At 35.2% G+C, this 13,428-nt stretch overlaps 2 protein-coding genes across 3 annotated transcripts; both read right to left on the reverse strand.

Annotated features, from left to right (window-relative positions):
• Positions 3,818 to 9,755, reverse strand: LOC107614086. Its single transcript, XM_016316317.2, has 6 exons — positions 9,153 to 9,755; positions 8,663 to 8,761; positions 7,789 to 7,966; positions 5,857 to 5,954; positions 4,687 to 4,748; positions 3,818 to 4,264 (listed from the first exon to the last, which is right to left on the reverse strand). Exons 1-6 carry the CDS (start codon positions 9,588 to 9,590, stop codon positions 4,147 to 4,149), a joined length of 993 nt encoding a protein of 330 aa, XP_016171803.1. The 5' UTR covers positions 9,591 to 9,755; the 3' UTR covers positions 3,818 to 4,146.
• On the reverse strand, positions 10,336 to 13,168 carry LOC107614174 (uncharacterized protein At1g04910). Of its 2 annotated transcripts, XM_016316407.2 has the most exons (6): positions 12,316 to 13,167; positions 11,846 to 12,011; positions 11,615 to 11,704; positions 11,253 to 11,536; positions 10,908 to 11,166; positions 10,336 to 10,829 (listed from the first exon to the last, which is right to left on the reverse strand). In XM_016316407.2, the coding sequence occupies exons 1-6, from the start codon at positions 13,035 to 13,037 to the stop codon at positions 10,593 to 10,595; spliced, it is 1,758 nt and encodes a 585-aa protein (XP_016171893.1). In that variant the 5' UTR covers positions 13,038 to 13,167; the 3' UTR covers positions 10,336 to 10,592. The 2 variants fall into 2 exon arrangements, with proteins under 2 accessions (XP_016171893.1, XP_016171892.1); XM_016316406.2 differs by having other exon boundaries at positions 11,253 to 11,704; positions 12,316 to 13,168.

Here is a 13,428-nt window from a genome sequence, read left to right on the forward strand (position 1 = left end):
GCAGGACTTTGTAATGGCACAAGATTAGTCATCACTAAATTAGGAGAAAAGATTATTCAAGCAGAGGTGTTATCAGGAGACAACGCTGGTGACAAAGTTCTCATTCCTAGGATGACTTTGACTCCCTCTGATGTAAGATTACCCTTTAAATTTCAACGGAGACAATACCCACTGATACTGTCCTACGCCATGACTATTAATAAAAGTCAAGGACAATCTTTAAATCAGGTTGGATTGCTTCTTAAACACCCTGTCTTCACACATGGGCAGCTTTATGTTGCCGTCTCGCGCGTCACAAGTAAAAATGGTTTGAAGATTGTGATCTCACATGATGATTCAAACAACTCAACTGAAACAAGGAATGTGGTTTATTACGAAGTCTTTAGGAACATTTCATCTCATTCTGAAAATGCATACTCTATTGACTAAATAATCAGGTAACATCAAACCTTCCAGATTACCATATTACAACTATCGTATTCAAATTTACAATCCCATTTCTATATATGTCTTTCTATATCTATATTGTTATCTTAGGTCAACTACATCTAATATTTTCTTCTATCGATAATAACAATTAGCCCTTAATCCTACATTCTATAAAGCTATCTTCATAACTTCACCAATAATTTACGAAAGTAATTGCATATAAAAATTGTCACTTTTCATGTATCCTCTGTTTTTGACATTTCTAACAAAAAAAAAAGTAACCTTTCTCAACATGCTAAAAACTCATTGTTGATATCATTTCAGGGGATGGCCTGTTTACACAACTTCAGAAGTTCATTTTGAGCAAACCATGTATGATCTCTATGTCTATAAATATATTTATCATTTTTAATATTAGGTTCCATATAATGGATTCATTATACCTTTGGAATCACTTGCAAAAACAACTCATCCAACCAACTTCTTTCACAAATATTCATGACAAATATGAAATGCGTCGATAATTGATCAAACACTAACACGCACACAAATATTTTCTTATCATAAATTGTGTCTATTAATACAGCCATAACGACAAACTCATTGTATAAATAATTCCCAATTATGACCTACACATATTGTCTAATCTATTACTCCATTATAATTATATGGCATTAATGCTTTGCAATGTACTACATCGCAAGCTTATCATCTTCAAATTAACCCTAATAAATATTAAAATTAAGTTTCAAACTTTGTTATTCATACTCACACATGTCGATACAAATTTTGCCAATACGAAGCATTACTTCTTCCATGTTTACCGCGCGGAGGCGCGGGTGGACAGCTAGTNCATGTCGATACAAATTTTGCCAATACGAAGCATTACTTCTTCCATGTTTACCGCGCGGAGGCGCGGGTGGACAGCTAGTATGTATAATAGTCCCACAGTGGCACATCGGTAGAGAGAAAACGAGGGTTGATATGAATGATAATCATCGGTATAAGGGCTCGTATATCTGCATCTTTGTGACCAGAGCGTGATTAATAGTGTAACGATTAGTTCTTGTATTAACACAATTATCCAAAAATACATGTAATTATTGATATTGATTATTAGATATGACTCAGAGAAAAGGGAGTGCCATTTTATGAAAAGGACTAAGAGTCAAAATCAGTGTGTTTTTTTTAACAAACTATGCACACAGGGTATGAATAAATAAAATGTCGTGGATTTAGATGAGAATTAAAACTGAAAACTAATCGATTGCTAATTTCATGCTGTTGTTCACTTCATTGAGCATCAATGCTGTTCCCTAACCATACTTCTCTGTGCCCAAGTTATTTGAGACTTGAGAACTAAACACATGTACATATCAGACATAGTGTTAGAGAGAAGCATCGGCAGGGTTCAACACACATTTTTAATTTGCGCATGCATTTTAATCAGGCAACAAACAGAATTACGGAGAAACAAAATCTTGCCTTGCCTGTATCTAATGTGGTTAAATTTTAAGATTTTCTGAATTTCGAAAGAGTAAGCTTAGTCTTACATTGGCAGCATTCACCTTCCAGAAGTAGGTTTTATAGCTAAACCCACAAGCAATGGGCACGACCTTACTTGAACAGGATCTGTTCTATAGGCTCGTACAGCTGTATCCTTGAGTTCTTAAGGAGACAGGAACCAAAGTCTGGTGGATGAACAATGACCGTGAGATCAGAGCGTGATTAATACTTCAGTTGCGTGCCAGCTGGATGTTGGAGGATCGTACTTGCCATGACCTTGTGGTCAAGATGGTCTCACGGTGTTCTGACAGACCCAAAATTTCTTTTTTTATATTTTTTCGACAAAGCAGAGACAGTGTCGTTCAATAATTCCGCCATCCATTGACAATAAGATGTAGAGCCAGGTAAAAAATTAAAAATAAAAGCAGATGTCGTTGCATTCTGCCATGGAAACTTTGCATAATGAAGTAGAACGGGGACCAAAAAAATTTGGACCATTTCTCGATTTGTGCGTGTCATCCTTGCGCAGGGGCCATGCTAATCTTCTCTGTATCGTTCCAATTTTATCGGATGTCCCCGAAGGGACGAGCCCCTTTGTCTGCCTCTGATATATAAATTATTGGTTTCTTAAAATTCGGGCGATGTGAGACTTGTTTGCCACTGAGAGCAGCTGAAGAATATCAACGAGTTCTCAACCTCTCTTTATGGAAAATGAAGGAGGGGATACAACTAGTTGTCTGATTTCTGTGTTTTCATTTTGGTGGTTCTGCCTTGTTGGTTGTTGCATGCATAGCCATTTCAGGTTATCCTTCTTTTATTCCTACTGCTCTCAATTTTCTATGAATGAACAAGACAAATTAGTAGCTAGAGATGAATGGAATGAAAAGACTATAATCAACAGAAATTGTTCTCCAATAACTAACATAAGGAACTTCAAATTATCTTATAAATATAATGAAACCTGAAAATTTTCACATAATAAAACAATCAATTTATTTACGAATGTACACCACTGCCAATGTGTCTCACCAGGAACAATCAAGATCTGACTCATGCTATAAAGTGCTTAATTTGTTACTAGACTAAAAACGTTAAACCGTTTTATGGGACAATAAGTCATAAGAGTCACAGACGAAGATCAAAACAGTCATCATAATAATAATCGAATGCAACATAAAACAATTTGAAGGTCTTTATTCTTATTTTTTTATTTTCTCTTACGATCTTTTTATTATACTTTTTTGTTTTTTGTGCGGTGCTGTTCTTACACATTTTGGTTTACTGTTTTGGTACTTTTACCGTCTGTTATGTCTATTTTTGTTTTTTTATTTACTCTTATTGTCATGCTATTTTCTTTTAATTTCTTTTTTATTTTGGGTTGTCTTGTTTTATATTTTATTTTCTATTGTCTAAGGTACTTCTTTTGGTAATTTGGTACGAGGTACTTTAGATGGTCTAAGTAAGTTGGTGGTGTATTTGGAAATGTAATCTTCACTGGGACTTTGAGCATTTTAGATCTCTCTATCTCTCTCTTATGTCATTAGGATTCTCTTTTTGTTCTTCCATCTCCCATTGGCACTAGAATTCTATCTCTCAAATCTTTAATACGGTTTAATAATATAAAATATCATCGATCAAAATCATTAATTTATTTTACACATTTTTTCCTAATTTAATAAACTTTTTAACTGTTTATACAATTATGAAATTGGATAATGTAATAACTTCTATTTCAAAAATGTCAACATTTAACAATACGTAATGAGTTATCATGTAATATTAAATCCTTTTATTTTGTAATAAATATTAAATAGTTGGAATTGATAAATATGTTATAAATTACTTATCACAATAAATAAAATAAATAAATTATTGTAATATATAACAGAAAGTGGAGACATCAAATTTGATCAATCTAATGTTGACACAAAGTACCATATCATACTACGTCCATGTTCAAACGATTTCATTTTATTCCGTTTCTCCATACAAAAACATCGATGCTAAAACTGATCTACAAGTTATATAAAAAATACGAAGGCCAGAGTGATTCACGGGATCTTGAAAGTGCTAAGGTAGTAGAATAAATGAAAACTCTTCCATTTTGGGATGGTGGAGGATGCTATTTTACAATTTGCATCAACCAGGTCATTCTTTAACCTTTTGGAACGCAGAACACTAACATGATTTGTATCAAGAGGAATCATCAAATTAGACATCACCGGAATCTTCTGAATCTGAAACATCACCAGAATCAATCATCCTCTCAAGTGCATCCATACTGCCATGATCAGAGACGGTATGTATCCGGAGTTTATCGGCATCTTCACTGAGAAAAGAAAGGAAAACCAAGGAACAATATTAGATCATATTTAATAGGTGTTTCGAGTTCAATTTTATTACACAGTCCTGTGTGCATGGAAAAATGCTGAAATAGATTTATGCAAAATGCTGATAGAAATACCAAGTTCACTAAGAAACATTTAAGATAAAAAAGAAAAAGAAAAAGAAAAAAAAGTAATAAGCATGGTTTTAATTTGCAGTCTACAACCGCAATGCAATGCCAACTGCATCCCATTGCAGCGGCGATTGTGGCTGTTTCACATATGTTTTCGCCCAATTTTCCACAATGCAGTCCAACCACAATTTACAACCGCAGTTAGAAGTAATATGTTATACAATGGCTCTTCGCACTTTGTAATTCAAGTTATGACGTAAAAGACCCGTAACATTTAAGCATGTAAAACATACTCTGTAACTCCGAAGATTTCCTTGACGACTAAGGAACTATCTCTTGAACAGAACTCCGGCAGCTGGAACGAATAACAAAACTAATTCAATAAACTCATAACCCAACAAAACATACAAAATTACAAGTATGAATATTAGATATTATGTAATAAAGTATTAGAAAACTTCAGATAAACAATTACATTATCCTCAAGTTGAAATTTGACGATATATACCCAAGAATATTTACATAGCCAGAAAATTTCGACTCAATTTCGCTAGAAGTTGTCAATAATAAGGATTTCTTGTTGAATAAATCAAAGGGGAGGAGGAGACCACTCATCCATCTAATAGTCATTAACAATGCAAACTCATTCTTGCTAAAATTCTATGACTAGAGTTTGGCCAATCTAAATAGAAGATAATGAGTCAACACCAGCAGGTTGAAAATGAAGACTCTGAAAGATACAACCTCTTCTTTATCAACCTTTACTTATTGGGCTATCCTGACATCTATGATATCTACTCTTTTCTCCTAGACTCTTTTAGGTACCTATATCTGGCAACTTTAAAGCTACTCTACTGCACAAAACCACTTCCTTGTATGACAGTTTGCATGTCATGTGTATTATAAGTTTACAACAAAAACTAATGAGCAGAATAATCAAATAGAGGAATTTATAAAGAGCCAAATTTAATATATATATATTACTGAACAATCGTAATTAAACCTCAGTATTATCGGGACCTAATAATTGTTGAACAAGTAATTGTTCATCATTATTTATTTGTGATCTCTCTTTTTTCTGGTTCTTAACCCTAAATAACTGAATATATAAATCTTAAACATAGATTATCGAAGGAATTGTTTACATTTTTTCATGATTGGTTTCCTTATTCAGTTACAACTAGGACTTTGGTATTGGTATTGGTATTAGTATATATGGGGTAAGTGCTTTTTATTTTGTATCTGATCAGAGATCACCATCAATAATTCAATATAAATTGAGAACATCATTTTGAGTGTCTATCCTCTCTTTCCTTCTTCCCCACCTCAACCCTTAACTTTAAGGTCATGGAACCAATGTAAAGGTCAGTACCCAATAGTACAAGGGAACATTGGCACTGAACACTAATCACATTTTGTGCACAGCAAACTAAATTTGTATCAAATTGACTGTGCAGACTTACCTCAGATAGATAGAAGACCTTTCCAAAGAGGGCTTGTACTGCTAATTTTCTCTTGAAACCCCTTTCAGTATAGCCTGCTTTCTCCATCACAACAGGACCTAAAAATAATTCAAATGTAATGTAAGTAGAGAACAGATATAATGATGTCCTAACATAGAACAATGTAATTTAGTAAAAAATGGGCATAAACGAATGATGTTATGCCATAAATGATATGAAATAAGGAGAAGTTAGGGACACCACTTCTCTCTCTCAAAATAAGTATCTGTTTTTTCTGACTTTCAAGGTTGCTATTATTTCAAAGCATGTAAGATTTGAATACAAATTTAACAGTAGTGGCAAACCTGTTTCAGAAGAAAACAAGGGTATGTTTAAAACCCAAATATTCTACTTACTGAAAAACAGAAATGTGGATTATAGAATTGTAACTTCATATTAATATTGTTTTCAAATTTGAAGTCCAGCTCATGCTTCAAAGAACCAGATAGCAAGGTTATAATAAAGGATGAGAAATGGAATACTAAAGCCACTACAAGTCTACAACTAATTATCAAAACATAGTTGCACTAAAGAATCACTTCATAGAACCAAATTGTGGTATGTTGAACACCCATAAAAATTAATAAAAGTGAACTTAAACTGCAGATAGGTTTGACTAAGCAGGACTAGAGCTAGGCCTACCTCAGTTAGGCACAATAGAAAGTGATCCTTTTTTCATGAGTCAAGCTTGGCTCACTCCAAGCTTACAATTTACTTGAGCTCAATCAACCAAGTTTCACCAATTTAGACCTCTAGGCTCAATGACTTGAGCTCGTTAAACATGATCCTAGTTGATTGAAGAACCGATCATGAGGCAAGCTCTGAGCAACTACAAGCCACTTGAACTCATTGCAAACCCCAGATACAGTAGACTCATGCAAAAATTCATTTTGGTTTTCAATTAACCATCAACCAGATTAAGTGCAGCCAAATGCTCAGTGAATTAATTTTATTAAGAATAGTGATGGAATTTCTGGCCAAGAGGAAAGCTTATTTATATATCTAGGGATGTGTATAATATTTTACTCAAAAATCAGTCAAGTAATTCCTATTAAAAGATATTCAAATCTATGATATATAAATTATCTTCAGCAACAAAAAAAATTATAATTTTATTCAATAATGTTTATTAAGTTAATGTTTATGCAGGAGGATAATAGGAAAATGGGCTGGTGAGGAATTGGCCAAGGTTACGTGAGTTTATGCAAGGAGAAAGAAAGATGCATCAAGGGATAAAGAGGGAAATGAAATGCATAAAGCAGTGGATACCATGGCAGTTTGGGAGACGGAGAGTGACTGAATAAACATGCAGCAGAAAGCAAGAGATTAAATAATGATGGAGGTGAAAGCAGTGTCAAAGCAGATCTGGAACTCAATTGGGTGACTTAAGCCATAATGAGTAAGCGAGAGTAATGCAAGGAACAACGGAAGGCTTATGTGGTCAACTAGTTAATGAAACTTATAAACTAATGGCCAGAACCAGTTTCAACAAGTAATTTGGCAGAAGGCCAGTCATACCTTACGGCAAACAAATCAAAGGGAAATTCACACAATATCAAATAAAATTTCTCCGAATTATTTTATGAGCTAGTTACCTAAACATCTTACAAGTAACATCTAAATGTCAAAAAGCCCAGAAGGTAATTAAGAATTTTAATTTATGTTTTTGCACTTCCAGCATTCAAAATCTTTCGAATTAAGCCACCAGAATCATGCTACCAGTGAGTGGTTTTGCTAGTTTAAACTTTAAAGGTCAAACACTCATAGGTTCAAGATATTTTACATCCACTATACTAAAACACAATACCATTGGATTTTGGAATAATGTATATCCATGCTACCAAGCACTAAGACTACTCAAAAAAATATTGTCAAATGTTGAGAATGTATTACCTTTATCTCGCACAATTCGTCGTGAAATTTCATTTAGAATCTCAGCAACTTGTGAATCATTTAACATAGAAGCACTCCTTAACTGAATTAAATCAGCCACCATGTCAGGGTTGAATGGTTTTTCATTCAAAGCATACCGGATATACTTGCGCAAAATTTCTTCCAGATCAAAACCTGTCTGAATACAAATTCACAGTTGTTACATTAACTCAAATGATACATATACACTAGCACATATATCATGGGAAACCAGTAAACAAAAAATTGGTTCAAAATGTTTCCCATCAAGAAAACAGAATTCCAAATATTCCTTGATTCACAAAGATTTAATATCCTTTAGTTAGAGAAACTGCAAACCTAACAGTTAACTCATTTACTCTATACCATATAAGAAAATGTTTCTCCTAATACCCTTTTCTGCTTAACAAGTTAAACATCAAAGCATCATAAAATTCTATATTTTCCCCCATAATAGTCTTTTCTAAATGACAAGTTTTGGTACATTTTCTTCCACATGATTCTTCTTATTTTGTAAAGCAAAAAAATGATACCAACTGTAGTGTAGCACATATTCTAGGCACATATGAAGACATGACACTGCCACAAAAACACACCAAAATCTAGAATAAATAGTAGAATAGACTAGCATTGTGGGTATGTGATATGTCAACTTTACAATTTAACATGTCAAGTCAACCACACTTCATCTGCGAAGCAAATCCAAAGATAACATGATTATTCAAAATTTCAATAAGCAGTAATTACTCATTGTTATAGCTTACCAAAATCCCAAGTTTTAGTAAGTCAACCAATTATTNNATGAAAGTACCACTATAACAGTCTTAAGCATGATGATTCCCTATAAGTATCTCACCTTACTCTCAAGTTCCTTGAGTGCAACAATGTTGACTTGATCTCTTCCTTTCTGAAATAACTCATCAAGTGACTTGCATAGTGTTGCATTTTTCCCAACCTGAAACGGAAGTAGATATATAATTACCAAATTGCCAACAAACAATGATACTTCTAAGCAAAGAGATGAAGTAAAATAGAGCTTAAGAGAAATGAAAAGGTTAGTAAGCAAATAGATTCTTTTCAATTCTATTAAATCTTCGTGTCTTGTTAATAGAAACAACAATAAAGTGGAAAAATAACCCTACTCCTATGCCTCCATTCCACTCTCTCAATCCCCATTTCACTGCACTCAGTTATATACCATCAATTCAATCCTAGATTGGGGACTCACCCATAAGTAACAAGGAATTCACGTTGACGAATGGTGAACCACGAGAAGTGAATCGTCAACGCGAATTCCACTTGGTTGGAGCAGAGAATAAATGAAAGGAGAAAAGCAAAGGACAAACCAGTCTGCGGCGTTTGGCCTTGGGAGAAGTGAACCTCTTAACGGTCTTAACAAAAGCAATGACAAAAGTGATGCCGGCGTAGGCAAGGGGAACGGCGAGGATCCAAGGCAGTGATGTGGGGCCCACACGCGGACCAGGCAAGGCTTGCGTAACGGACCCGGTGAACTCCACGAGGTCGAGCGCCTTCTCCTGAATCCACGGCAGTTCTTCCTCTACTTCCACCTCCTCGACCTCCTCCTCCTTCTTCTTGCCTCCCTCCTTCGGGGCATTCGACGCCGACGCCGATGCCGCTGAAGAGAACAAGAATCGTTGGCGGTTGAGTCTAGCAGATGGGGAAGGCAAAGAAGAAATAGACGTAGAAGTAGTGGGGAAGGGATTGTTGGGAGTGGGTGGGAGAAGAAGCTTGGAAGCGGAGAGAGAACAAGAAGTGAAAACCATTGCTGGTTCGGTTCAGTTGCCGGCCAAGCTTACTGGTTTTCACTATTCAGTTTGCAGTGCTTGTTTCGGCTTGCATTTAACAGAGACGGAGGGGTTTCTGATAAATTTTAGGGGAAGCACACTTAAACCCTTTGCAAATCATTTGCCCACACAATTTTGACATCTCATTAGCTCATGACTAAAAGTATGGATTTAGTAGCTGACTTTAGTTTTGATTTATTATAGTCTAATTTTTTTTTTGTACGGGTTGAGAGTCATTGGATAATAATTTAGTCAAACATGTCAGATCGATTTTTAACTAGTAATTTCATATAAAAATAACTGATGTTTTAAACTTAGTTTTTACTCTTTATGGAAAAAAATAAAAGTGTTAGCTTTCAACTTGTAATAAAGATGAATATAGTTAAAAATATAGTTATGGCATTTGTCAAATTTATAGAATTAATACTCAAATATGTTTTTAAGATATATTTCATTTTTCAAATTAGTTTATAAAAAAAATTGTTAATCATATTAGTCTCTAAAAAAAGATATAATCATAAGTTAAACTAATCATTTTGTCCATTAAATGATAACGTGTCATGTTAATTATCACAAGTCAATGTATCACAAAATGTTTGGTAGATGTGTTCATGATTATATAAGTGGTAGTCTGGTAGACCGATTATTTTAATTTGCATGTAGAATCCCACTTTTCTAATTTGCATCTGCTGAATTAATTTGTAGCAACATAAAGATAACTTGATGATCAAGTAACTAGAAATAATACAAAATCAATTATGTGTACAAGACTTTAAAATTGTAGTATTACAAAAGAATCAGAAAGAACAAAGAGTCCCGTGTATATATCCTATACAAACTCTGTATGAAGAATCAAAGAATGAATCTGTTGTCATGTATACTACTATTTTACAATTTTACCTTAGTCTGCTCCTATCACTCTAACAGAAATCTACATTGTCTCGGATACTAATCAGTATATTTCTTCATCAAAAATGGAACTTAGGAACGAGAGCGCGACCGGGATCCATTGCACATGCACTCCGGGACAGGATACTTGGTGACATCCCGGCCGGCCTTGCTAGTCCTGAGTTCCGGCTGCCCTAACGAGTCCTGATGCAATCCCTTGACAATCTTGTTGAACTCGGCTTCCGGAAGGGAAGAATTCAGAAAATAAGGTAGCATTTGTCTCTTGTTTGGAGTTATATATTTCTTGTGCCCTGCATAGGCTCTGTGACCCTGAAAACATTTAACAACAAAGTTTAGAACCTAGAATTTGCAAAGTGACACAAACTATGTTTCGACTTGTTATTATACCTGAATTGCATGGCCCATGTTTCCTCCATGAGACGGCATGAAAACGTCGCTCTTCTCGCAGACGATGTAATCTATTGCAGCCATTAGAGAAGCTTTGTTCTTGAAAGGTTCTAGTTCGCCCGGCAAGGCAAGATCTGCCTTGCTGTAAAAATGTTGAAACTCATTGATTAATGGATACAAGGCTTCTTTTCCACCCAATGGTTCTCCTCCAGCCCAATAAATTCTAGTATTTTTCGGAGCACCTAGAGCTTTAAGCAACCTATAGAAAGAAGAAAGAATTAGAAAATGATGTTATGGTGATTCTTAGAAGAGCATACAGATTGTGTAAATTTGTAATGTATCTACCTGGTAACCTCTACAGCATTCAAAGGGCATAGGCCAGCTAGCTTCCTTTCATGGTAAGTCATATTTGATCTTGCTGTCAAGAGCTTCGGCCGTTGAATCCGCTCATTATTTACAATCTCATCATACTTAGGACTCAGACCAGGTAGACAACCAGTCCTCACCCAAACATCCTTCTCCATCCGAAGATGAAGCGCAAGGTACGGTCCCTTGCTCTTCATTCTCTCTGCAATCTTGTTACCGAGTTCCTGGACTGGCTTTGCGAATCTTAATGCATTAAAAGCAACCTGAAAGGAAAGGTGGAAGGAACATTTAGAATCTGCAATTTGTTTTGTTTTCCAATGAACAAATAGACTTTGCAATACCTTGCATCGAAGCTTCTGAAGATCAGAAGGAAGATCCTTTGACAGCCTTGAATCCAAGCCACGAAGAAGTAACACGCCTTCTCTGTTGAGCTGCACAAGACAACAATCATTCAATCCATGTCAAGATAACCATCAACACATAACATGTTGCATTTATTCACATTGGACACATTGATTAACTTTGTTCAAAGAAAAGTATATGTGAAGAACATTGCAAGTTGCAACTCTTACCCTTTTGAGATAGCGTGCGCGAATCCAACTAGGAGTGACATGAAGGGGAGGGCTCCCCTCCACTGGCTTTGTCATCAGGTGTGTCGATGGCAAGGCCGAAACCACATGCACATCATTGGCCAGAACTCTCTTGAAGTGCTCCAAGTCAAATATATCAGCAAATTCACTGCAACCAAAATAAACACACAAACAAGGAAACACCATTAGTTAAAGAAAACTCTCTTCTAACATTGGCAAATAAGAAGTAAATCAAATCGAATCGAATAAAGTCAAAATTAAGCTCAATACTCAGACCAGATTAAATAGATGAAGCTAGCTATCAATATTCAATCTAACCAGTGAACTCATATAAAGATCTAACACCTTGTTATTTCTATGCATAGTACCATTTTTAATACTCATTCAAATTGTAGAAAACTGGTACCAAAGAGTAAACAGAACTAATGAATTATGAAAAATGATTGTTTTACCTTTCATCACCCCAAATGACATTGACCTGCAAAATAGGAACAACCAAAGAAGCACCAAGGATTCTAGCAATGACAACAGCATCAACAATCTGGTTCCTCTGCTGATTCATCCCACCAGAAACCACAACCATTAGATACTTCCTTCTCTCCTTCACAACACCTTCACTTGCCATTCTATAATCCCTACTGAATTCCAAGCATGGCTTGTACCCTAACCCATTTGGTTGCTTCCAAAACTCACTCTTCTCAACAACCTCTTCACCATCAACATTAGACCCTCTTGCTTGTAACTGCACATTAGAAACCATAGTATGTGACTGAGACAAAGAATTAGTAGCAGCATTAAAGACCCCTTCTTTCTCAGCATTATGAACTGATTCATCAACCTTTGAAACAGCTCCAAGTTTTGATTTTGATTGCAATTTGGAGTGTTGGTGTTGTTGTGGCAGAGAAATGGAACATGGGTAAGGGGAAAAGGGGATGTCAACGTCGAATCCGAACTTGATCATGCCGAATAAGCCAATGAAGAAGAGTGTGGAGAAGAAGAGTCTTGGGCTGGTGAAGTTGAAGTTGAAGAACTTGTTCATGGAGGTTGGTCTTGAAGAAGATTTCTTGGGGGATTCAAGGAGAGATTGCAATGAAGATGATGAAATGGAGTTTATGATCTGAGATGGAACGGAGATGTAGGATAACTTCTTGGCTTTGTTCTTGGACTTGGCCATTGTTGAAAGAAACTTGCTTCTTCTTGTTTTCTTCTTGTTGAATGGTTCTGTTTTATTCCAAAGAGACCAATTGAGTTGTGTTTGTAGAAAAATAAAGGGCGGCGGGAGGGAGAGTCTTTTAAGCTTTTGAGTGTGTGATTAATATATGTGGACTTGAACGCGTTTATAATCAAATAGGGACAGCTCAAACTCTCGGTTTGGTGGGACTTTGGAAACTCATGCTTTTTTTTGTGTGTGTGTGATTAATATATAATGGAAAAGTAGAGGTTTAACAAGAGAATATTAAACAATGTAAATAATAAATATGTCATATATTTAATTTAATAGATATATAGATAATTATGTTTATTATTTTTAATTAGATAATTATTTTTTTTGATTTAATTTATTT

Source organism: Arachis ipaensis, chromosome B08 (genome assembly GCF_000816755.2).
Source record: "Arachis ipaensis cultivar K30076 chromosome B08, Araip1.1, whole genome shotgun sequence".
Classification (NCBI taxonomy): domain Eukaryota; kingdom Viridiplantae; phylum Streptophyta; class Magnoliopsida; order Fabales; family Fabaceae; genus Arachis; species Arachis ipaensis.

What these genes read in the sequence shown, in the direction of transcription:
- LOC107614086 (XM_016316317.2), bottom strand. Translation starts at nt 9,590, where the DNA reads ATGGTTTTCACTTCTTGTTCTCTCTCCGCTTCCAAGCTTCTTCTCCCA. An exon ending in AGGCCAAACGCCGCAGACTG is followed by an intron (nt 8,762 to 9,152) that starts GTTTGTCCTTTG and finishes CTTCCGTTTCAG; the next exon opens with GTTGGGAAAAATGCAACACT. An exon ending in GAAATCTTCGGAGTTACAGA is followed by an intron (nt 4,265 to 4,686) that starts GTATGTTTTACA and finishes TTCTTTTCTCAG; the next exon opens with TGAAGATGCCGATAAACTCC.
- LOC107614174 (XM_016316406.2), bottom strand. Translation starts at nt 13,037, where the DNA reads ATGGCCAAGTCCAAGAACAAAGCCAAGAAGTTATCCTACATCTCCGTT. An exon ending in GTCATTTGGGGTGATGAAAG is followed by an intron (nt 12,012 to 12,315) that starts GTAAAACAATCA and finishes TTTTGGTTGCAG; the next exon opens with TGAATTTGCTGATATATTTG. An exon ending in ACATGGGCCATGCAATTCAG is followed by an intron (nt 10,830 to 10,907) that starts GTATAATAACAA and finishes AAATGTTTTCAG; the next exon opens with GGTCACAGAGCCTATGCAGG.